Below are 24,440 nucleotides of genomic sequence, written 5' to 3'. Positions count from 1 at the left end.
GTGGAGGCTCTAGTGGAGGACCCACACTCCTCTCCCCCTTTGGCTTCTAGAGGCCGCCCGCACTCCTTGGCTCGTGACCCTGCCTTCGTCTCCAAAGCTGGTGGTGTAGCTTCTCTCTGAACGCAGCCTGGGCAGGTTCTCTGCTTTCTGAGGACTCCCTAGATCGGGCCTTCCTGTGTAATCTGGGATTGTTGTTCCATCTCAGCGTTCTTGACCTTAATCACACCTTCAACAGCAACAAAAAATTTTAGTGTAGCATTCACAGGTTTAGGGATTGGGGTATTGATGTCTTTTTGTGGAGGGCATTATTCTGCTTACTGCCTTTGATTTGATTTTATAAACGTGTAAAATTAGAAAGGTCTGTGATACAATACTGATATTAATAGCATGAAATATGAAGCTCTTGGCTATAAGACAGCTAGATATTACAGATTTCCTTTTAGCTCTGAGAGATGTGGGTATCAAAAGGTCTTGAAATTAATTCTCATAGTGAGGTACACCTGAGACTGGAGCTCAGCATTGACAGTTACAGGATTTTTGAACAGGGACATAGATCATCCACCGGCCCCCGTAGTTTCCAGAACTTAAGGAACACGGAAAAATTTGTCCCTTGCTTTTACGATCAGTTGTATAATGAGTCATTGGTAGAAATGAGACATTATCTTTTTTTTAATTTAATCTTTATTGTATTTTTTCCATTACCATTTAATCCCCTTGTATTCCCTGCCCCACCAGCAATTACTACGTTCTTGTCCATGTTGTGAGTCCTTTTTTCCTTTTTTCTTTTCCTTCAATCCTTGTATCCCCTAACATCTCTGCCCCACCTGCACCAGCTGTCATCCTGCTCTCCATCTTTGAGTCTGTGCTCACTTTCCTTGTTAGTTCAGTGTGTTTATTAGATATCACGTATGAGTGAAATCATATGGTATTTGTCTTTCCCTGCCTGGCTTATTTCACTTAGCATAATGCTCTCTAGGTCCATCCATGCTGTCACAAAGGGTAAAATTTTCTTCCTTTTCACAATCTTTTGACCTTCTAACAATGTACATATCAATGTTTTTAAAAATTAATATAGATAGACTTGTAGTTTTGTACTTTATTAATCAAAATTTTGATTAAAGTGGAACATTTTAATAATTATATTTAATAAAACTACATGATTCTCAAGTTGTTACATTGGTTTTTGAGTCATCTTATGGTACTTAATAATATGCATAAATAAATCAAATAGGTAATTACTTGATTACATAGTATGAGTCGAGCATTTGTTACACTTGATGTGTGTAGGAAAAATAGAGGTCATAATGTTTATCCCCAGTGAATAAAATGTAAATACATCATACACATGAAATAATGCTTTTTAAAGATACTCTTTTTACTAACACATACTAATTAACTAATAAAATTCTCAAACTGGTGGGAGTAAAGATTGAATGAATCAGAATCAGCACATGTTACCCTGTTTTTGAAGGCCTAAAATATCTAACATTATTTGGACCAAATTACAAACAAGAAAATAAAGTATTTAAAAAAATACTTTAAAAAAAATAAAGTATTTTAAGTATTTAAAGTATTTAAGTATTTAATAAAGTATTAGTAGGCTAGGCAAAAAATATCTATGAATTCAGTAAGAACCCAGAGATGAAAAGAGAGGGTTTCCTTTTTTACTCTGCATTTCTTACAGAAGTTATATTGGCCTGCCTTCCTTCCTTCCTTCCTTCCTTCCAACTGGAAAATACAAGAGGCAACTTAGATATTATCTATCTAGGAGAAATGGGGAGATTTCATGAAATTAAAGATGCATGTACTAGTACATACTTTCATAGTACTGATACGCTTTGAAAGTTTTTATCAGTGTGTGGTACAAACTCTTTGTACCCAGTGCCTGAAACTGTGTGCCACCTAAAATTATAATACTGAGAGAATGGGTCTTCTGGCTGTGGGAACGCACTCACTAATTGTGTTATGGAGAGAGCACTGGAACTAGGGATCCAGATTCTAGTGATAGCTGGGTGTGGAATTGGCCACCGATACTGTTAATTTCTTGAGTCCTGTTTTCTCATCTTTCTTTAAAATGAGCCTATTGGATTAGGTAATTTTCAATTTTCATATAATTTGTTTCTTTGAGAAGGGGATTAGACAGCAGAGATGATTGAGAATAAACTCTTAGTGCTCACTATCATCATCTTTATTCCAGAAACAGATCTAACTCAAAAAATGTTGACTCATGATCTGTTACTTAAATGTGTATTCAGACTTCAGAAGCACTAGCCGCTGCCTACCCTGCCCCCTTCCCCCTGACCAGATACCATCTTTCCCCTGGTCTGGGGGCTCCCTAGTTATTCCCAGATCATCTCACCCACGCTTACGTTTAGGGTAGACGAGCTTGCAGATGGTAAGGACCTTGCTCCCTCCCCTGCAGTCCATCTAACAATTGCCCCCTTCCTGCCCTGGGGGCCCAGGTTGTAGATACTTTACAAAAGGTCTAAGTTGCTTTTTTTCTGTGCACTTTTTTGTTTAAGAGGATGGGATCGCAGGTGGTACCCACACCTCTCTCCCCAATAAGTCTGTTAGTGTTGGGGAAAAAATTAGTTGGGATATCAGTTGAAATTTTTGAATGAATTTTAATTATCTGAACTAATATATTTTTCTAGTGGGGAGGGCATTATGTATGTAATGTGACAAAGTATTTTTGCTTGTTCTGGTTTTCTAAGACTCTGTCGTTTCCTGCCCCGACCCCCACCCCCCTGCTACAGTGGATTGGTTGTTTATCATACGTGACACTTACAGGAATTGGAATATGCTAGACAAGTGGAATAAAGCTTTTGCTTTTTGAAAAAAGAATTGATGAAAATTATTGTGAGCTCTGTCATTTTTTATCTGTTCAGAGGAAGATGCTTTTGTGAAGTTAACTTTTTCATGTAGCAATAAGTAATAGAAAAAAATTTCTGCTGTGAGAAAGAAGACTAATTTCTTCTAAAACATGAGTTTTGTGACTAAATAACAGTTTTTTGGGTAAAAATTGCTTGAGAAAATGTGCACAACTTGTATTTGTTGACTTTTTAATGGGTGAGTCAAATTTTCTGAGATTTTACACTTTTTCTTTCTTAGAATTGTAGCTTTTAAAAAAAAATTTAAAGATTTTATTTGTTTTTCTTTAGAGGGGAAGGGAAGGAGAGAGGGAGAGAAATATCAATGTATGGTTGCCTCTGGTGTGTCCCCTGCTGGGAACTGGCCTGCAACCCAGGCATGTGCCCTGACTGGGAATCAAACCTCTATCGTCTGGTTCGCAGGCATGTGCTCAATCCACTGAGCTACACCAGCCAGGGCAGAATTGTAGCTTTTTGTATTAAATAAAAATATGTAGAAACTATTTCCCTGTGCTGTATGGTTTTAAATAGACTTCATCTAAGAGGAATAATTACTGAGGCATATTATTTTACCTTAAATTTTATATTAAATTGTGTTGGAACTAAAACCTAAATTCTCATTTAAATTTTATGTCATCTTCTGATTAAATCTTGATATAATCTGTTTTGTTTTATTTTTCAGTAATAATTGAATCTGTGACTAAACTACCTCCAGTTAATGAGGAGACTATAATTTTTAAAAGTGATCGGCAGGCAGCAGGAAAGGTGTGTAAAAATTTCAAATTCTACGAATTATTGTTTCTTTGTTAATTGGTGTTTTTTACTTTCTCTGTCCTAAAAAGTTTGTTAATTTTAGTAGATGAACAATCTAGAGCTCTCAGACTGTACATTATTTTAGTACATTCTTGATCTTCTGTACTTTCTGTATTGGTTTAATACTGCTTATTACTCTTTGCTGCTTGAGTCATTAAATACACAGGAACAGAATTTTTCTTAATGCTTCGTCGGGTACTTTGCTAGGCAGTGGCTCCACTTACTGAGGAAGACGCAGTTTTCTGCTCTCCAGGTTCTCAGAGTTAAAAGCACAGGAGGCTTTTCCCACCATGTAGTAGTTCTGAAACGTGGGGTTTGTGAGTCCCATTGAGAAGTGGCTCTCAAAACCCTTTCAACTTTGGTTTCCTTGAGTGGAAAGAGACTTCAGTGATAGCAATAAAATTTCACTGTAAGCACATTTGGGGGAATTACGAATATGTGTAATTAAGTGCCTACCCTAACGTTGGGTTTCTTTCAACATCTTGATCATGGAACAACTCTGCCTGCCCATGTTTGATATGGAAGACCACACATTTTACCCAGCAGTGATGTGTTCTGAGCAGTCGGCCGAGGACACGCAGCCTTCTCAGATCAAGACTGAAAATACCCAGCAAGTGTTTCTTTCCTGGGGCAGAGGTTTATCCACCTCAGTGTTCCCCCACTGTATGAAATGCGGTCCTTCATAAATTGCACACGTTAAGTAAATGTGTGTTGAGTTGAAAACAAACAAGAAACCAGCTGCTATTCTTTGGAGAAGCAACTCTGGGGTTTAGTTTTTCCTAAGTAGGCAACATTTAGGGTTTTTTTGTTGTTGTTCTGGGAGGTATAACTAATTTACATTTAATCAGGAAAAGCATATTTTCAAATATATGTATATATATATATTTTTAAAAAATATATATTTTGAACTGTATAACCCTGATAGGGTCATTCACATAACCTTCCCTTTTCTCTGCCTCTTCCTTTTATTCCATTCTAACAGACAAATTTACCAAAGAGAAATAAGTCACTTAGGATTGCAAAGCAGTCAGTCACAGAATTAATTGAAGTCTTGAGCTAATACATTTAGGAAATTCTTGAGGTTTGTGAGGGGAACAAAGGCTTTTTAATGTCTGAAGGATGATGCTGTACTTTTTTCCCTTTCAAATGCTTAGTCTTGGTTACTTTTGCTTCAAGTACGGGCGTGGCTGGTGTCTTGTAAGGAGTTAAAGACACACTAGCAGCTCAACTCAGAGGAGGCTGAGAGGGAGAAGGAGTGGGAACCGGTAGCTGACTGTAGTGAGTAGCTCTGCTACCCACCGGGGGTAGCACCTCTTTGGGAGGGACCAGCGTTCCACCCCGGTGCAGAAACGGAACATTTCCTGCCGTCCTCAAGAAAGTAGAAGAGGGGGTGGGAGAAGAGGTGAGGGAAAACTTCATGATTTTTCTGACTGTGAACTGAAACAGGTTATTTCCATGTTTCCCATTCATTTATGATTTTTATGACAGTTGCCTTTTTCTCTAATAGCTAACTTAGATAATTTTAATTCACATTTCTTATATCCTTCAATACATTTGCATTCTCATTCCTATAATTGTGACTAAGAATGTTAATATTCACCTCTTTTGTCATTGACTTTGATGGGGGTCAGATAAAAATGTAGCGTTTACACCTCTGGCTTTAGCTATGTGACATACATCCAAAGGGAAAAATTAAATCTATTTCTAAATTTTACACAGAAAGCTTTGTAAATTCAAGAGTTACACGTCTTTCAAAAATGTTTAAGTATAAATCTGAGCATCTGAAATGATTCCCCAAAATAATGGTGGGAGTTGGAATAGGGTTGAAAGTATTAGTTAATCCAATGACCGAAAGTGAAATTCATATCTGTTTTAGATTTTTAGAATATCTTACCTAGACACTAAATTAGTTTACTTTCAATGTCAAACCTTTGCATATCCCTTATTTTCCCTCTGCTTTTCCATAAATAACAGTAATAATGAGTCACGGTGATAAATATTTTGGGTATTTTTAAAAATTTATTGAAATCATGTAAGGAAGTGGAATTATCTTCATTTACTAAAAACTCACAAAGTTAAAAAGGAACAAACTTGATTTTACAACCCAGTCGGCCTGCCTGAATCATTGCCTTTCTACCTTTCTCCCCATTCCCACCGGCTTTATGAGAATAACTTCAGATTTTTATTTCTGTCTTTTGCCTTTTAATAATGATTTATTCCTCTTGGTAAATAATGAAATTCAACTTTTAATGGTTAGTTACAGAATATCAGAAGAAATGGCCAGCTTATGCCACCCATTATTTCTGTATAACATGAATTTATTGGTTGTTTTGCATTTAGTTTTCAGTATTTCTTAGAGCAGGTTTTGTTTTTGTCATTATTGTTTGTTTTACTTTTTAATAAACCCAAAGCATGAAACCCTTTTTCCTGTCCAATATCATTGGATACGAATTTTTACTGATCTTTTTTGAAAGAATATTAATATTACAGGCTTGATTGCTAGTACGTGATGATTTTCTGAAAGTCTCCATATTTATAAGTGTTTTTTCTCCCTCAGTAACTTGGGTAACTACTTGCGTAATACAAATGGTGGTTGAAATGATTATTTGACTTACTCAATGAATTAGAATATTTTCTACTTTTATTTTTTATTTTTTAAAGATTTTATGTATTTGTTTTTAGAGAGGGGAAGGGAGGGAGAAAGAAAGGGAGAGAAACATTGATGTGTGGTTGCCTCTTTCACGCCCCAAATGGGTACCTGGCCCGCAACGCAGGCATGTGCCTTGACTGGAAATTGAACCAGCAATCCTTTGGTTTGCAGGATGACACTCAGTCCACCTAGACACACCAGCCCGGGCTTTATTTTATTTTTATTTACTGTAGAGAGAGGGAGACGAGAGAGAAGTAGAGAAAGAAACATTGATTTCTGTTGTTCCACTTATCTATTCATTGGCTGCGGCTTATATGTGCCCTGACTGGGGGCAAACCCACAATCTTGGTGTATTGGGACAGCTCTCTAACCAACTGAGCTACCTGGCTGGGGCCATTTTCACTTTTATTGTTATTATTATTTTTTTTTACTGTGTCTTCATTTTTATTAATGGGAAGTCAGATGGTATACAGTGATTGATGAGAGTCCATTCTGGATGGCTGTGGGGGTCCATCTTTCTCTCTCACCTTTAGGTAGTTCAGTGCAAGCTGGATTGGCTGGAAAGAATGTGAGGCCTCTGACTAGTGGCGTTCTTTGACAGTGGCTTTCAGAGCAGCAGCGTGTGCATCTTGGCCCTCCAGCATTGTCCTGGGCCTGGAGACGCCTTGGTGTGCTTCCTGTTACCCAGAGAAATGGGAGTTACGTGACCCCTCACTCTTTGTGGAGAGGAGAGGCTGAGGCTTGCCCTCTTGGGCGCTTTCCTGGTGCACAGACCGCTGACTCAGGCAGGCCCCCAAGTGCAGGAACTTTTTCCATGCTGCAGACAGATCATCTAAGCCCGGCTCGTGCTATAGAATGAGAATTTAGGGGACCGAACATACTTTTACTTCTCTGCTTGTCACGGTTTTTTTTCTCAATCAACCGCATGGTGTATTTGTACTGTGTGGTGGTGGTGTGTGTATTTGTGACCCCTTCGTGGGGCAGGAATCCTGTGAAGTCTTTCAGCAGAAAGGTGCTGCGTTTGAATGAGAGACTCTGAGTAGGGAAAGCTAGAGCCAAGTGGAAGGACACTTAGAACAGCACCACTCAAGTGGCAGGCAAGTTCAAAACATTAGTTGGATTCAGTTTTTATGGGAGTATTTCTATAAAATATATACTGTTATTTAAGGTATAAAGAAGGCTGCTTGCCCACCATCAAGTGAGTATCTTATGTCCTAATTCTATTTCTTGTACTGTCCTTGCAGCTTATTCCTTTCTTTTATTTCTGGTCAGGTATTGTGGAAGTTACAAAAATCCCTAAAGTCACAGGGGAAGACCGAGCAGGGAGTCAAGGTTTAATGGAGTTTTGAGATACAGCGGGTTGGCCTGAGGCCTGCTTTGTCTAAAGTTGTTCTTCATGGTTTACCTATTAGCCAGCCTAAAATCTATACTGGGAAGCTGTGTTTTAGCATATTGTTAAATCCTTCTTTTCTATAACTCTAGATTTGCCAAATTGCTTATGTGAACTCAGTCAAGCTTTCCTGTGACTATTCAGGGCAGGATTGTAAAGACCCCTTGCAGAGCATTTGGTCCACGCTAAAAGGGCCTTGATGTTTGTTCTGGTTCTAAATGTCACACTTAGAAAATGTCCCTGGGTTCAAATACCTCACTACATTTATTTCTGCTTTGAGTTTACGCAGTTACTACCCAAAAAACACTGTCATGTAGCATTGGACCAATCAATAATTGTCTTTCGGCTGTACTGCCAGTGATCATTTTTCTTGCCTCAGTAGCCTAGCTGGTAGTGGCACATGGGGTTAGGTAGGTGGGTTTAAATCATTGCAAGAGGGAGATTTATGTTAGCTATGGATCAGATGTCTGCATGGATGTGTTGGCTAGGACCAGATATTAAGGACCAAATGTCAAGGACCTTTTGGCGTGGGACACATGCCTCCGTGGACATTTAGTACAGGACCAAAGGTTTGCTGGTCCAACATGGAGTATCGGTGTATGCCATCGACTGATTCTCTTATGCAGCTTCCTGTTGCCTACAATTTGCTTTATTTATCCATGTAAAACTACATTGTAGCTGTGGCTTGTAATAAACACTTCGGATCTTAAAAATAGGCAAGTAGGTGTGCTTTGATTTTATCCAAGATTCTGAATGTCACTTAGCTGTCTCTGCATAAGCCTGAAGCTATTAGGGCATCTCTGTGGTGCAATGATCCCTCACAGTTAGGAGGTGGAATCGCTCCATCCAGGAGATGAGTCCTTGGGAAACAGCTTTATGTGCCAGGTTGCAGACAGCGGTTGCTGTGCCTTGTACTCATGGGTCCATAGGGAATTTTTTTTAAGTCATTGTCTCTGTCCAAACTTAATCAGATTTGTCTATATTTATCAAGGAAATTAAAAAGAAATAAAAAATGTTTTAAGATTTTTTAAAAAGTGACAAATAAGATGATGTATTTCTTAATCTATGTAAACAGGGCAGTAAGAATTGTGTTGTTTCTTCTGTCCTTTGCACTAAGCGAGAGGTCTACCTTTTTTATTGAAAACCTTTTAAAGCAAATTTTTCACTGTTTCTGAAATTATCTGTTTGCTTTTCAATAGAAAAGCTTAAATTTTCCATGCTATTAATGTTGTTTTAGAATGCATGGTGTTTAAATTCTTTTGACTATTGATAGTTGTTTTTAGGTTAATCGTATTTTCAGAGTATAGGTACCCCTGCTGTATGAGCTGCTTTATGTCTTTACTGATAGTTAATAACAGCTTGAATTGTATAGTAAACAGCATCAAGCGAAACATTTACTGTAAAAAACCTAGAATGTAATAAAACAGGCACTTTCTATACAGTTGGTTTAACATGGTGCAAGCTATTTGGAAAGTGATTTAGTAATTTATATCAAGAATTTTAATGATTGTACTCTTAGCTCCAATAATTCATTCCGTGACAGATCAATTTTTAGGAAATCTGAAATACAGAAATTTACATATAAATATATAAATATATCATGGCACCGTTTATTATGTTGAACAGATTGGATGCTGCCTAAATGTCCTGCAGTGTAAGACGAGTTAAACAGACTGTGCTGAGTCTGTGAAGGAATGCTGTATTGCCACCGAAATGGCACCTAGGGAGAACATGGGAAACTGAATGCACTGCAGGTTTTGAAAGTGAGCAGTGTACAAAAACTGTAACATCTCAAAATTCATTAATAGAAGAAGACTGGAAAAATCTACCATGACACTGGTCATTGTCTTTTTTCTATGATATACTTATATTTATTATCAGGAACATTATTTCTAAAAAATTCAGGTACCTATTTTGAGAAGAGTTGGAGACCCAGAGGCTGCCTTTTGTTGCTTGTAGAGCACTTGCAGAGGTAAAGTGCGTCTGCGCCAAAAGCAGGTTCTTCCCATAAACACTGAAGGCTGTGTAGTGCCATTGTCAACTTGAAGTTCAAGTTTACTCTTTTTTGAATTAGAAAAAGTTGTGGTTTAATTTCATAAAATGTTAACCTCTATGTAGAAACAGCAGAGTTTGTGTCATAAAATTCCAAATGACAGGCAGCATTTTATTTTTCAAAAATCATCAACTACATTGAAAAAATTACCTTTTATAACAAAGTGTATTTTATTTTAAATATGACTAACCTTTAGAGTCGTTGTTTACATGTTAAAGGAGGCCTTTATGTTTCTTCTATTTTACAGATATTTGAGCTATTTGGACCTGTTGCACACCCATTTTATGTACTGAGGTTTAACTCTTCAGAGCACATTGAGAGTAAAGGCATTAAAATAAAGGACACTATGTATTTTGCTCCATCAGTGAAAAACTTTACTCAATACGTATTCACAGAAAAACAGTAAGTACTTCATTTCCCCTAACCATCCAGTACATGTGTGTGGTTGTTTGCTCATTTAATCTTTATATTTTAGAAATAATTCTTAGCATTGGCAGTTTTAAATGGTAGTTGTCTTCCAAAGACTTCATCTGTCTTTCTAATAACACCTCTGGAAGCTACCATTTGTTATTGGCTTTTCAGCTAGAGAGCATTTATGTATTTGAGCCATACAGACTTTCTGAATTCTGATCCATCCCATTTTTCATTATGTACATTCTTTTATGTACATGGTACTTCATTCATATTAGTATTACCATTTAAAAATTCTTTCCCATTTTAAATAAAATTTTCATTGGATTAAATTCATAAGCTTGACTAAAGAAAATAAGGAGATTTCTGGTTGCTTATAAATTGTAAAGTTATAGAAGAGACGATTAAAATGCGTCCCTCTAACGTGTGTACTAAGTGGCGAGAAACAGGGTTGACTTAACTAAGAAATCATTGCTCTTCATTTTGTCTGTAAATAATGCTAAAAGATTCCTATGGCATGTAGGTAGTAATATTTCTCCATATTTATACTCCCACTGGTTAATTGTGTATTTTCTTTGTGTTAACTGTGTTGCCAAATGTTAGCTGTAAGGCTGTTTGTGGCAATAAAACTTATAGTTATGTCATTTAATTTTTACATAAAACAATGGCATATGAAGGAGGCCCTCTAGAAACCCAGAATTATCTTCTGGAGGGTGGGACCTTGTAGTGCAGGCTTCCCTTGCTAGATGAGTGTTCCAGGAACCCATCTGTATCACATACCACCTGGTAGTGTTGTGAGAGGCTGCATTCAGCTCCAATGCATTTATTTAAAAGACTCACTGCATTTGCCCATTTAATGGTGGGTGATTTACAAGCACACTGGCCCACACCCTGCTCAGTGTTCAGATTTTTTTTACCACAAATTTGTCCCACCTTTCCTATTCACCCTAGCAACTTTTTTGTTTGTTTCCCTGCATGAAAAAAGTCCTTAAAGGGAAGTGTTTTGCTTATGTGGAAGAGGTGAAACAAAAAATGGCAGAAGCACTAAAAGACAGCAAAATTGACAAGTTCAAAAACTGTTTTAAGCAGTGAGGAAAAAGTCTTAATAGGTGTATTGCATCAAATGGAGAGTACTTTGAAGGTGACTGAAGTGTAAACATTAAGAATAAATGCACAATTTTTTACAAATGAAATCTGGGTTTGGTTTTTTTTTTTTTGAGTCCCCTCTTGTATACTTCAAATAGAATAGCCTTTTCTATAAAATTTAGTTGAATGCTTCAGAAGGTGTAATGGATATGAGCCACTAAAAATATTGTCAAGTTAGGAGTGGAAGAAAAGCGACAAATATTGGGAGAGGGGAGGGGGATCTTAAATCCAAAAAGACTTTGCATTCACTTTGACACACAAGTCTCTTCCGGGTCTAGTTCATAGGTAAAAAAATTAGGAGATGTAGTTTTTGCAGGACGTGTTATACAAAGGGAACTTCAAGCAGTGAGTAGTATTAGTGCTATGTTAAAAGTACCAGTCCTAAGAATCCCTCTATACCACTTGCATATTAAATCAAGTCTCTGAATTTCATTTAATATTTTAGATGTGACAATTTTGTTCCCGATAATTTATTCAACTAATACTTAACAATGCACGTAATTAACTGAAGGAACATTTTACCCAAGTTATTCTTCAGGCTGTGCATGGTTAATTTTTCTAAGTGACTGCTGGGAAAAAGTGAGTTAAATAGGCAGTAAAGTTATAAGGATTTTAGTATGTTTTAAAATCATGCCTTAAGCGTTTCATTCTGCGTTGAGTATTAGGGTGTTGCTGTGCATATGCCATATATTTGGCTTTTGCCAAATACAGTACTTTAACTTGAAACAGATAAACTGGAAAGGTTTTCTGTATTGTTTTTTAAGCAGATTTGAAATATTAGGAGCAGTCTTTGTTTTTGATTTGCAAGAACAAGAACTTTGTCCTGGAGAGAAATAACAATAAACTAAAGAACTGGGAGGTAGGCCTGCTCTGCCAAGGCCCCCCTGTCAAAGCCTGTTCTGTTCAAGACCACGTTTTGGTGTCTGTCTTGGGAACTCAGCGGAGCACTTTGCCTTTGAGTTAGAAAAGCTCAGCTCTCCTTCAGCCTACCCGCCTCTAGTAAGGCTGTTTTCATCTGAGCTCTGCAGTGAATTTACTGTCTATGAAAAGTGATGTTCAAAATGTTGCTTGATCTTTTCTTTAGCAGATTTTGATTTTCAGTACTTAATGCACCATTTGGGGCACTTTTCTCAGTTATGTCTTTAAACTCCAGGCCCGGGGCACTTTTCTCACTTATGTCTTTAAACTCTAGGCCCAGGGCACTGTAGGCCGTGAGATGGTGTATGGGGAAAACGGGAGTACTGGAGCTATGTTAAATGTATGGGTGTAAGAAGATGATGACTAAGTGTCGGCTTTTAAGTGGTAGAAAAATCATTGCTAATGCCTCATATGCAGTCCAAATTCTAAATCAAAATTTCAGAGCAAACTTAATGATTTTTGTATTGTGCCAGCCTCTGACATCTGTGAATTGATTTTTATGGATTATAGATTAATGGATTAATGATTTTAATGAACTGAGAATCCCATATTTTTGAGATCTAGTTTAAAGCAGTGAGTTCTAATATCTCGTAATATTTTAATATAGTTGAATAACAAAGTATAATCAAACAATGAAATCATAAAGGTTAATAAGACTTAAAATGAGCTTTCATAAATTATAATTATAATAAATATATGTACTTTTGTCATATATTTGACTTTTGCCAAATGAAGTACTTTAACTTAGATAAACTAGAAACGTTTCCGGCATTGATAGATTATAAAACTGCGCTAAAATTAATTCATGCCTGTGAGTGTACTGCCCTTCAGAATCTTCAGAGCTCTCCCTCGTCCCTAAACTAGATGGCCTTTTACCCTCTGCTTTGAGAATCAGTGTTGGGCCTTGGTTGCTCATGCAGTACTATTAATGTTCCAGGTAAACTGAGGAAAAAGAATTTCATAGTTTTCTCTCCCGTTAAACCTGTGAAATCTTAGACTTTGAAATCTTAGACAAAGAAATGCCTCATATTCATTTTTTTGTGTGCCTAGCACGTGGAGCAGTGTCTGACCGATAGTTTGTATAGAATAAACATTTCCTGAAGTGAGTTTTATGAAAGGCACCCAGGTGTCCTGAGCATGTCCGAGTCGGCATCTGAATGCGCGTGGGCTGCAGACCCACCTTCCCCCGCACACACCACAGCCTTGGCCTTGCATCATGACCCTCCAGTCCTAAAGCACCCAGAGGTTTTGTTTTTCTTAGGAGCTTCCCACATTTTCTGAAACAAGGTACGGACAGAGAAATGGTCCTTTACTTTTTGCTCTTATTTTCATGTATATTGCAAGATTAAGAGTTGAGCTTAAGTCTTCGACTTTATTGTAAGTGATTAACAACGTTAACAAGTACTGCTTTGGATTTTGTTTTCCTAGGGAAAAGGGGTCAGATGCATCATGGGAGAATGATCAGGAGCCACCACCAGAGGTGAGGTTAGGTCCTTTGACACAGTATTTTAGAGAATAAGGCAGGGCTTATTCTTACAAACTGGCTCTTGACCTTCAGGACGTCCGTACTGCTCCGCGTACGCATTCTCTGAGCCCGTGCACACTCTTATTTCCACAGGACTGTCGTATACCTTTCAGTCAGAATTTTTGATTGATCATTCAAAGAAATATTTTTTAGTCACATTTGAATAAGTATTTGATTATCATTGTCCTTGTAATTTCCTATTTTTAAATCAATTTTTGGACACCTGGTAAAGGCAGAATTGTTGTTACTTTAAAACCTGTTATTCTTCAACTTAGTGATTTTAATATGTGAGATATGAAGATGTTACTTCCTATCTCTTTTAATAAGCTCCCTTGCTTTTGGAGGTACAGAATCACTGGAATCTACCTACCTTTCCATTTTTTTACTATATAATTACCTTCTTAAAAAGAGAGTTTTTTGTTTTCTTATTTGAATCTGTGTCAGCAAGACTTTTTTATGTTCCATAGTAGCTTGGTAAACAGTCTGTCTGAAGAAGTGCACTAGAATCCGTTATGATCTGTAGAATTATATGATTTAACTTTCCATGGAGATGTTTAAGGATATTTTCTTTAAGTTATTAAAAAGAAGAAATTACAGCAATTATTGTGTATATTTTTTGAAAATGGTGTGAATTTATATAGTATAATACATAATAATTATAAGTGAGAGTTTTTATTATGTGCCCAGAAGTTTTAAAGTTTCTCAGTATTATAAATTCTAGGTATGTGTAGACTTTACTTTGTTTGTTTTAGATAATCTCAAGCAATATTGAAGTTTCTTATACTGTATTATTCAAAAATTCTGATTTTGCCGAGACATGAATCAGCTAATGGTCACTTAGAGAGTCGCTTCACCAGTGTGAGTCACTAACAAGAGGGTAATCTTATTTTAGTATACATATTACTGAGGGACTTTATTTTCAGAAAAGTCTTTTTTAATTTCATTAGTTAAATGATTTTCTTTTTCTTATTGTTGTTCAAGTATAGTTCTCTCCATTTTCACCCTACCACACCCCCCTGCCCCACCCATCCCTGCCTCCCACCCTCAAACGTGACTTGAAAGATATTTCTTGTGAAATGCATACACTGTTATGCTTGTTACTTCCTACCTAAGCATTGAACTTACCAATTATGGTTATGTCAACTGTTTATAAAATTGGTTGGATTAGGCTAATTATAAAATTAAATCTGAGCATACTTCATGGTGCCTTTTTTTCCTAAGTAGTTGACTGTTATTTTCATAATGTGGGAAAACTCTGAAATTCAAAAGTTTATTTTATCATGATGATATTTTGTAGTTTAGAATTATAGCTTGGTGTTAAATATACATTAGAATTTGGAATGTGTGGGGTTTAAATGTTTTAAAACAATTATGCTGTGAAGGTAGAAAACGTTGGGCTTGCATGAAGGAACTAGAATTTAATGCATCTCATTCATCTTCACATTCACTTCTAACATATGAATAGTTAATTTGTGGTTGAATAAACATTTAATGAATGCATAATTAATTGGTGTACAAGGAAGATAGGAAATTTTCTCTGATTTGTGGAGGTGATAGCAAAATACTGCCAAAATTGTCTGTAAAATAGCCTATTTCCAATTAAAGTCTTTTTTTAAAAATATTTTTATTGTTGTTCAAGTACAGTTGTCTCTCTTTTTCTCCCACCACTCCCCCCCATCCCACCCATCCCCACCGCCCACCCTCAATCCTACCCCCCCTTTAGCTCTGTCCGTGTGTCCTTCATGTGTGTTCCTTGGCATCCCTTCTCCCTTTGCCCCCATTATACTTCCCTCCTGCTCTCAGAACAATACCCAGTTATTTTAAATGGCCCAAGGAGGTTCTTTAGTCTTTTAATTTCACTGTCTTTGATTTTTCTCTTTAAGAAGCTTTGCCTTTGTCTTACAGAACCATTTTCATATCTCAGATATACTGAGTCTCTGCACATACTCTGACTCCTTACAGGTGTCCTCACCCTCATTTTAACTGTTGACATCATTAGAGGTTTTTCTTGGGTCACGAAATCTTCCTTGCCCTTTATTTTCCCCTCAGCCCCACACTGTCATAGCATTAAATCATAGCACTTGCTCATTGCTTTATGTATCTAGTTGTTTATTTGACTGAACTGTTCCAGAGAAAGAAATGTTTCCCATCTGACCTCAATACTTTCTCCTGCCTGGTAGACACCAGATATTCACAGGAGCTTAAAAATCTTAGCAATTTAAGATCAATAATAAAAAATGATGAAGCTAATAAAGATATATGAAGGTACTAAAAGCAGCTGATGTTTCTGAATTTGATTATGGATTCTGAGGTATGTGAACTTTTGGTTCATGGAAGATTTGATCTAAAATATATTTCAGCAAGACAACTGAAAGTCCCATACAAAGACTTTCCTATGTATTTTATCTTTTAAGTGTGTACACATGCATACCCAGTGAGTCTGCTTTTATATATTTTTATGAAACATATTATCTTTCTTGAAAGAAAGATATGATATTAATAGAATAATACAATGCCTGAATGTTTTATGATATTAATAGAATAATACAATGCCTGAATTCTAAGAAATCATAGAAAGCCATAATATATAAAGCGTCTAAATGTTGTGTTTTTGGTGAACTGTAACAGTGAATCTCAGTTCTTAGTTACATTTGACTTGCCCTCATAACATAAAATGATTTCTTCTTGGAAGCTGGGTAATGCATGTATGTGCTTATCAAAGCTTCACCTGCAATCTTATATAAATAGTGTCCATAGTGATTTTCTCCACCCTTACTTTGCCTTATTGTTTATTTCAGCCCTTACTATACTTGACATTATATTAATAAAAAATTATTACCTGTATAGTGTTTAGAACAGTGCCTGATTTATAATGGGTATGTGTAAATTTTTGAATGAGAAGTATAACATTCTCCTATTTTTATATTAGATTTGGTACTTTATATTATTTGCATATTCCTTTCTTTAGAATTTTGGCATTTGATAAACCCTGACTGTAAGCTGGAAGTTAAGCTTCCAGCTTAGGGAAAAGCCATATCTCAAGGTGGTTAAAGAGCAGCGTTTTACAGCTGCCTATCTGAAAGTTCCTAGGAATTGAAAAACCAGAAAGCCCTGAGTACTCATTTGATTACTGGCTGTGTCAATTAAGAATCTTTAGGACTTTGTTTAAAAGAATACTTCATTTTTCTGTCATATATAATTAATTCAAGTATGCTGGAAACTACTAAGTATCAAAAAAAGTATCTTTCAATGTGTCGTCAGTGTTTAAATAATAGGTTTTCTTCCAGTATAGGTACATACATTTCCCAGTATATACCATTGAATTGGTTAATTCACGTGACATAAATCTATATATTTTTCTCTGTCAGGCCTTAGATTTCAGTGATGATGAAAAGGAAAAAGAAGCCAAACAGAGAAAAAAAAATCGCATGCAAAACCGGAAAAAACTAAGATCTGAATTTAATGAATCAGGTGAGTTAATGCAACATTTAGTGATTTTTTTTATGTTGACTTACATTTAGGTAAGTTCATCAGTAATAACACTGAAGAAAACAGCTGGGTTTTCTTTTTACCTCCTTCTGTCCAGCTCATATTGGAGGTTTTTTACAACAGGGAATTTGGTGGGACAGAGTCACAGGGCAGTTTTTCAAGCTTAAGGATGTAAAAAATGGCTTCTAGAGGTAAAAGGCAAACTAAACTAAGGCTTGTTAGTAATTTGTGCTCATTAGCACTTTCTGTTAAGAAACTTAGTGGCTTCTATATTTAGAATTAAATAATACAGTATTTAATAAACTCAAGGTACTCTATTTTTTAAAATGCATTTCATTTTATTATGCCTTTCCTGTGTTCTTTTTCCTTTTATAAAACTTAACTTTTTATAGATTGACATGGCAGTTGTAAGAAATAATAGAGAGAAATCTTATATACCCATTCCCTAGCTTCCTGCAATAGTGACATCTTGCAAAACTCTACAGTAAAGTGTCACAGCCAGGATGTTGACATGGAAACAGTCAAGATACAGGCCACTTCCATCACAGGAAGAGTTCCCTCACGTTGCCTTTTTATAGTCACTCACACTTTCCTCCCTCCCACCTCCTCAACTCCTGGTGACCAGTAATCTGTTCTCCATTTCTATAACATAATTTGTCATGTCAGAAATGCTTATATAAATGGAGTCATTCAATATGGTACCACTCAGAATTGGATTTTGTCTCCGAGCATAATATTCTGGAGATTCATCTAGATTGTTGTTTGTGTCTTATGTGTTTCTTTTCATTCCAAAGTGGCATTCCATTATGTGAACATGCCACAGGTTACTTAACCATTCATGCATTGAAGGACATCTGGGTTATTAACAGTTTTGGGTTATAGGAGTGAAGTTGCTCTATATGTTTGTGTGCAGGTTGTTTTTGTGTGCTCACAGACTTTTATTTCTCTGAGATAAATGTCTGAGAGTGCAGTTGTTGGGTTATATGAAGCTTGTGTGTTTGGTTTCTCAAGAAACTGCCACACTGTTGATTCCAGTGGGGCTACACGCCCATCCCCAGTGTGTGTGTGAGAGAGTGTGTTCCTCTGCTTCCTCACCAGCATGTGGTGGTGTCACCATTTTACACGCTCTTCTCATGGGTGTGTAGTGATGTCGGTGATTTTAACTTGCATTTTCCTAATGACACTGAACGTCTTTCCATGTGACCCTTTGCTCCCTGTGTGTCCTCCTCGGGGATATCTTTGTTCATGTCTCTTGTCTCTTATCTAATTGTATTTCTGTTTTTTAACTTCTGGATTACGAGTTTATACATAATTTCTTCCAGTCTTTAGCCTGTATTTTCATCCTCTTGAAATGGTCATTTGCAGAATAAAAGTTTTTAATTTTGATGAACCCAAATGTATTAGTTTTTATTTTACAAAGTTTGAGAATTTCTTACCTAGATCTGTATATCCTGAAGATTTTCTCCTGTTATTTCTAAAAGTTTGCAAAATTGCTTTAAGGGTTCTACTTCCTTTGCCTTTCCACATAAATTTTAGAACCTCTGTATTAACAAAAAGCCTTGCTGGGATGTTGTTAGGAATTGCATTACACCTGGATGCATATTAGTTCGGACAGAATTGACATCTTAACTATACTAGTTGAATTTTCAATTCTAAAATTTCTGTTTCTTCTTTATATCTTTTTTTGTGCTTAGGCTTTTTATTGGTTTTACTGTGTTCTAATTTCTTGTTGAAGTGTTTTTATGTTGACTGTTTAAAAATATTTGTCAGATAATTCTAACATTTTGTCATCTTGGTATTGGCCTCAATTTTGCATTTTCATTGAGTTCAAGGTCTTCCTTCTTGGTGTGATGAGCGATTTCTGATGAAATCTGTACATATTGGCTATTATGTTATGAAACTCTAGATCTTATTTAAATCTCCTGTTAAAGCAGTCTTGTTTTTAAAACTGCTCTGACGGGGAAGGAAGGGGGTCGGTCACCTTAGTACTGTTAGTGCCAGGGAGGGAAAAAAAAGAAAAGAAAAGAAAAGAAAGGGAAGGGAAGAAAACCTAAAAATCCGGTTTTCTTCTCAGCCCGTGTTGGCACCTTACTGCCGGGCAGGGAGCGGGGGACTGCCCCCTTCCTGTTCCTCTGACAACAGTGAGGGGTGGCCTCATACCGGTGGGTGGTGACCAGAGTCCTGACTCTCACTAGTTCTCCTCTGACCCCACCCAGTGTGGGAGGTGGAGGAACGCTGTGTGCCTGCCAGTGGAGGAAGAAGTCCAGGTCCCCAGGGTGATCGCCAGCGTCGTGGCAGGAGTCCTTTGAGCCTGGTGACGGGCTCCCCATTCAGCCTGCTCTGACACCACCCCTGGGGGGAGGTCGAGGCCCCTCATTACATCCCGTCAGGGGAGGAAGTCCTGTTCCCCACTCAACCCTTGAGAGTGTGGGTGGTGGTGGTATCTGGTTTTCTCTGTGCTGTCTGGCTGGAGCCTAGTGGTTGTTGTCTAAAAGGTTTCTGTCTTGCTAGGCTTTCTGTTTCCTGAAGGTCTGGCCTGTTAGATTCTTTAAAATGGATCATTTTAAGCCTTATGCATTTTTAACTACCATAAGATAATACCTGGAAATTAAAGAAAAGGCATTCTTGAAATTGTAAACAGTATTTTTAATGTATTAAAATTAATTTTAATTTTGTGTTTATGCTGTTTTTTAACCCCGCTCAAAGGTGAAGATTTGGCGGAAGTGCATCAGAATTGGAATGCTTCAGAGCATTCAAAGGAACACCGCCACCGAGAAGTCACACGAGGATTTCCCCGGGGCAGATACCCTCGACCTTGGCACGGCAGGCCCCCCCCTCCACAGTTTTACAACTCGGAGTGGATGGTATCTCAGGAGACGGCAGCATTTCCACCTCCGAGACCAGAGAATCTCATGCCACACTATCCCTTTCCTCCTCCCATGTTCAACATGCACAATTTTGCACTCCCTCCTCCACCCCCACCCCCACCCCCACCCCCACCTCCGCCACCTGCGTTTGTAAACATGGGTTGGGCCGCACCTAACATGGTACCCCCCATGTCCTACTCCATACCCCCACCTCCTCCCCCCCCACCCCTGCCTCCACCCCCCTCTTCCGGAGACAATTCTTCTTATTTTGGATCTTACTATTAGGTGGATGAATGCATTTCCAGAGAAATGTAGACTTTTTATTTTATACAGGAAAGATTTTTCTTTTATATGGGAAGGATTTTTTTTTTAAAGAAAGCTATTATGAATCTAGATTTTTAAAGCATTGTCAAAAAACGGCTGCCTTTAGTTGTAAGTTGATATATATTTACAATATTGGTGAAATTGTATCCGCATGAAAATTTTATTTTAGATGTGTAGGGGGGATTCCAATTGTGTAATATTTAACTCAAACTGAATCCGTCCTTTCCACGCCCCCGCCCCGTTGGACAGTAGAATCAGGTTCAGTCGTAGATCTGGAGCCACTTCCATCACGGATAGAACAGACTGAGTGCGCCGATCATCTTGTCGGCGAATCTGAGAGGACGATGTTGAAGTCCTACTACGGGTCTTTAAAATAAACTATTTTTATAAACTTATACTTTGGAAACTGATTTTGATTGTAGTTCCTAATTACCAGTGAAATTAAATGCTGTAATTAAAAAACAAGTGAAGTGTGTGGAGAAGGGAAGCCTTACATATTGGTCGAAGCTGTGACTGTGATTAAAGGTTTCATTTTCTGTGCAGATTTTCATTCTTTGGGCACTTTTCAGGAGACTTCATTCTTGAACCATGTAAAGGAACACAAAGCTTATTCACAGTGAAGTGTTATGTACTCACAATCAAGCGTATTTGAACCTGTGCTGGGAGGTTGCATCTTCCGTAGCTGTTCCCAGATCCTCACGTGCGTGGCCCAGGTTAGGTGCCTCATAAGTATTTGACGAATTACTGACTTTTTATTAATTAATGACCAGTGAGTATTACTTCACATCCTGAAATGTAAACGTAAGGGAGATTATGGGATTTTGGAAGTTGGGGAGACTCTAGAAGTAGGTCTCAAGTAGTCCTCCTCTAATAAATAAGGAAGAATCGAGCCAAGGGCTTCAAAGGGTAAGTAACTTAGCAAAGGTCACTCAGCGAGAAAAGGGCTTCAGCCTAGTTTTCTCAATTCTCAGATCAGCACTTCCTACGAAATTGGTGCTTCACAATCTCCCTGACTTTCTTAGAAAATAGTCCTTGTATGCACACCAGGGGCATCTGAAACCCATTCATCACCCGCCCTCGGACTCCGGTTGCAGCTAGGTCCCTTGTCGCCTCCCCACAGGGTGAGGCGTCTGCAGTTGAGAAGCTCTTGCTTCGGTGTACACTGACTCTGTGTACACAGAGTGTCAGTTGCATCTGTCTCTGGAGATGAGGAGGAGCACCCATTTTCTCTTTTATCTGGAAGAGAAATACTATGTTCACCCCACCTTAATTTTACAGCACAGCTTTTAAAATTGTGTGGCCCTGGATCTTTAGACTGCTAGCTGGTGTGAAGACAAATAGAATGTTCTACTCAGAGTTGCTCACTTGAAATACAGCAGTGTTTATGTTTTCCTGTTCCTATGATAAAATAGACATTGACATGATGGAATATGGAAAATGCCTTTGTGTATCGGCAGTTTAACTGTGAAATTATAATTATCACCTAAAACATTTGCTTTATTGAGATGAATAACACTGTGTCCTCTTTCGTTTACAGAAAAGATAGCGAGGTCCATGGTAACTGGGTGACTTGCCCACTTGCTAGAAATAGATAATGAAAAAACTGGATTGAGACCATCTAGTGGAAACCTGGAATAGAATGTGCAATTTCAGAATTTACCAGAAAGCATTTCTTAAAAACCATGTAGTTAACTCACAAGGGTAGCTACCAAATGTAACCAATCTCTTCTGTATAGCTAATTATTAGCAGAGTCTCTAATTGTCAATACCAACTGGACACAGGGCAGATGACAGGGGACCTGTGCGCAGCAGTCCCCATTGTTTGGGGGCAAAGAGCAGTGTGGAAGTGTTTCTCTTCTCCCCTCGCATTCTGTGTTTTCACTCCCTGCTCTCGCTTCCTAATACTTGTTCGCTACTTTTTTTGTTGCTGGCTTAGAGTTGGTGAGCACTGTGTACATTAAAACAATTTAGGGCATTTGATGAATACAAAACAGGTGGAACCTGAGTTCCGATCTATTATAATTTTAACTTAATAAGTGGTATTTTAAGTCCATGGGGGCTAAAGACAAGATTTCTTAACAATCATATTGATTTGGGGACAGGTAGAATCTCAGGCATAATGTGTCATTCATATATATTGTCACACATCATACTGTCTGTCACTCAGCAGTAATATTGCCATTTGCATTGTTTTATCAATTAACATAAACTTTAAGATAAGAATAATTGGTTTCATTGCTTCCTACTAGGTCTTTTACACAGTACTCCCCATTGCATTCTTCCCTGTTGCAGAAAAGGCGGTCCACCCCTTTGGAGGACACAACACAGGGAACGTGAGCAGAGAAGAGAAATCGTTCCTTATGTGCTTGCTTGTCACCCTTGCCCAGTCGGTTTGGGGGAAGGCTTGACAACATTTTTTTACTTAGGAATTCTTTAAATGCTCAGGGTATTTAGAATTTCTCAAAATACTTCTATAATTAAGTGCTGGGGAAAATACATTAGTATGTTGTTGAATACCAGATCCTTTGAAAACTATATTAACGTTTTGTAGAGTGAATTTGTGTGCTTACAAAATATACATTCATAAATTCTATGTTTTGATATTTGCATATTTGATACTAACAATAATAAGCTTTGAGATAAAACTATAAAAAGATACATTAATGGAATGGGAGTTAGAAAATAAAAATCGTGAAAGAATTATGAGAACTGATTTTCCAGTAATGTTGCAGCTACACTTTATGAATTAATACATTTAGGGTAAACCCCCCCCACGCATTAGTGTCCTTTTCTGCAGATAAATTGCCGATATTCTAAAAGCCTTTACTCCTCATTGTGTGACTTAGTCTGATCCTAAATTTATGTAGCAATTATGTTCCAGAAAACCAAGGAAACAGTTACTGTAGTGTTCCTAAAATTAAAATTGAGAAATATGTTGTTAATAGCATCTGTCAGACCAAAGTACTTGTTTTGAACTACTAGCAGCAATGGAATTCCGTCTCTACTGACTCTGTTGTGTGCTCTATGTGGAAATTGTTACCATTGGTGGGTTAGACCTGTACGGTCACTTAGTGTCTTGGAAGTGAGGTACAAATTTGTGCTTCCAATGGTAAAATAACGAAGCTAACCAATGAAGAAAAATATCAAAATCTTCTGCACATTCAATAAACATGTATATTTTAATATATGTACTTATATATGTATACATATACATATATTGGAAGCCTAGTACAAAAACATTATACATACTTTAGTTGGTCAGTACCTTTAATTTCCACTCATAATGGTGAACTGGGAATAAATACTACATTGGCTTATTTCGTAGTTGTATTATACCATCCCTCAAACATAACAGATTGACCTCAGGTGGTAAGAGCTTTTTCTTCACATTGAGGCTTGATGGGCTAAACATTGTTTCTAATAAGGCATATGGCCCAGATAAAAATGATAACATACAATGCAGAGAAAGGAATAAAATCTATTAGCATAGAATCCTTATTAAAATGTGGTAAGTAGATGATGGTAGTCTGTAATGTTTGGATGGTAGAGATGAACTGAAATGCTCTCAGTATCATAGGCACTACAGTGCAAAAGCTGTTACTGCATCTCTTAAAACCTCCCATTGAGTAGTCCGGTGATATTCAGGATGCTGGGAAAACGTTTGCTCTCTGCTTGTCCCACCGCTCTTCAGATACTGTTCTACTACATGCACACTGTATCGAGTTTCCTCTCTGATAGGATTTAGGACTGCCAGGCTTAGTTGTGCAAACTGTCTTAGTAGCTGGCGGATTTATTCAAAGCAAATGATTTTCTTGAACATCTGTTTTTTTTTTTAATTTTATTTTTCAATCACAGTTTACATTCAATATTAGCTTGTGTCTGTTTCAGGTACAGATTGTAGTGGTTAGACAGTCATGCTTTACAAAATGATCCCCCTGGTATTTCAGTTACCCATCTGGCACCATACATAGTTATTACCGTGTT

At 37.4% G+C, this 24,440-nt stretch overlaps 1 protein-coding gene across 1 annotated transcript in view; it reads left to right on the top strand.

Moving 5' to 3' along the window:
- Window positions 1-20,998, top strand: part of NAF1 (nuclear assembly factor 1 ribonucleoprotein) — a 38,071-nt gene extending 17,073 nt beyond the window's left edge. Inside the window, exons 4-8 of the mRNA XM_037058319.1 lie at window positions 3,553-3,635; window positions 10,024-10,178; window positions 13,680-13,731; window positions 17,145-17,247; window positions 19,972-20,998. Coding sequence (XP_036914214.1) covers window positions 3,553-3,635; window positions 10,024-10,178; window positions 13,680-13,731; window positions 17,145-17,247; window positions 19,972-20,417 — 839 coding nt within the window. The 3' untranslated portion in view covers window positions 20,418-20,998. The remainder of the gene's footprint in view (window positions 1-3,552; window positions 3,636-10,023; window positions 10,179-13,679; window positions 13,732-17,144; window positions 17,248-19,971) is intronic.
- Window positions 20,999-24,440: the final 3,442 nt, after the last annotated feature.

Source organism: Sturnira hondurensis, unplaced genomic scaffold (genome assembly GCF_014824575.4).
Source record: "Sturnira hondurensis isolate 20B ecotype Veracruz unplaced genomic scaffold, ASM1482457v3 Scaffold0010128, whole genome shotgun sequence".
Lineage (NCBI taxonomy): Eukaryota > Metazoa > Chordata > Mammalia > Chiroptera > Phyllostomidae > Sturnira > Sturnira hondurensis.
This window is presented reverse-complemented; position numbering and strand designations above follow the sequence as displayed.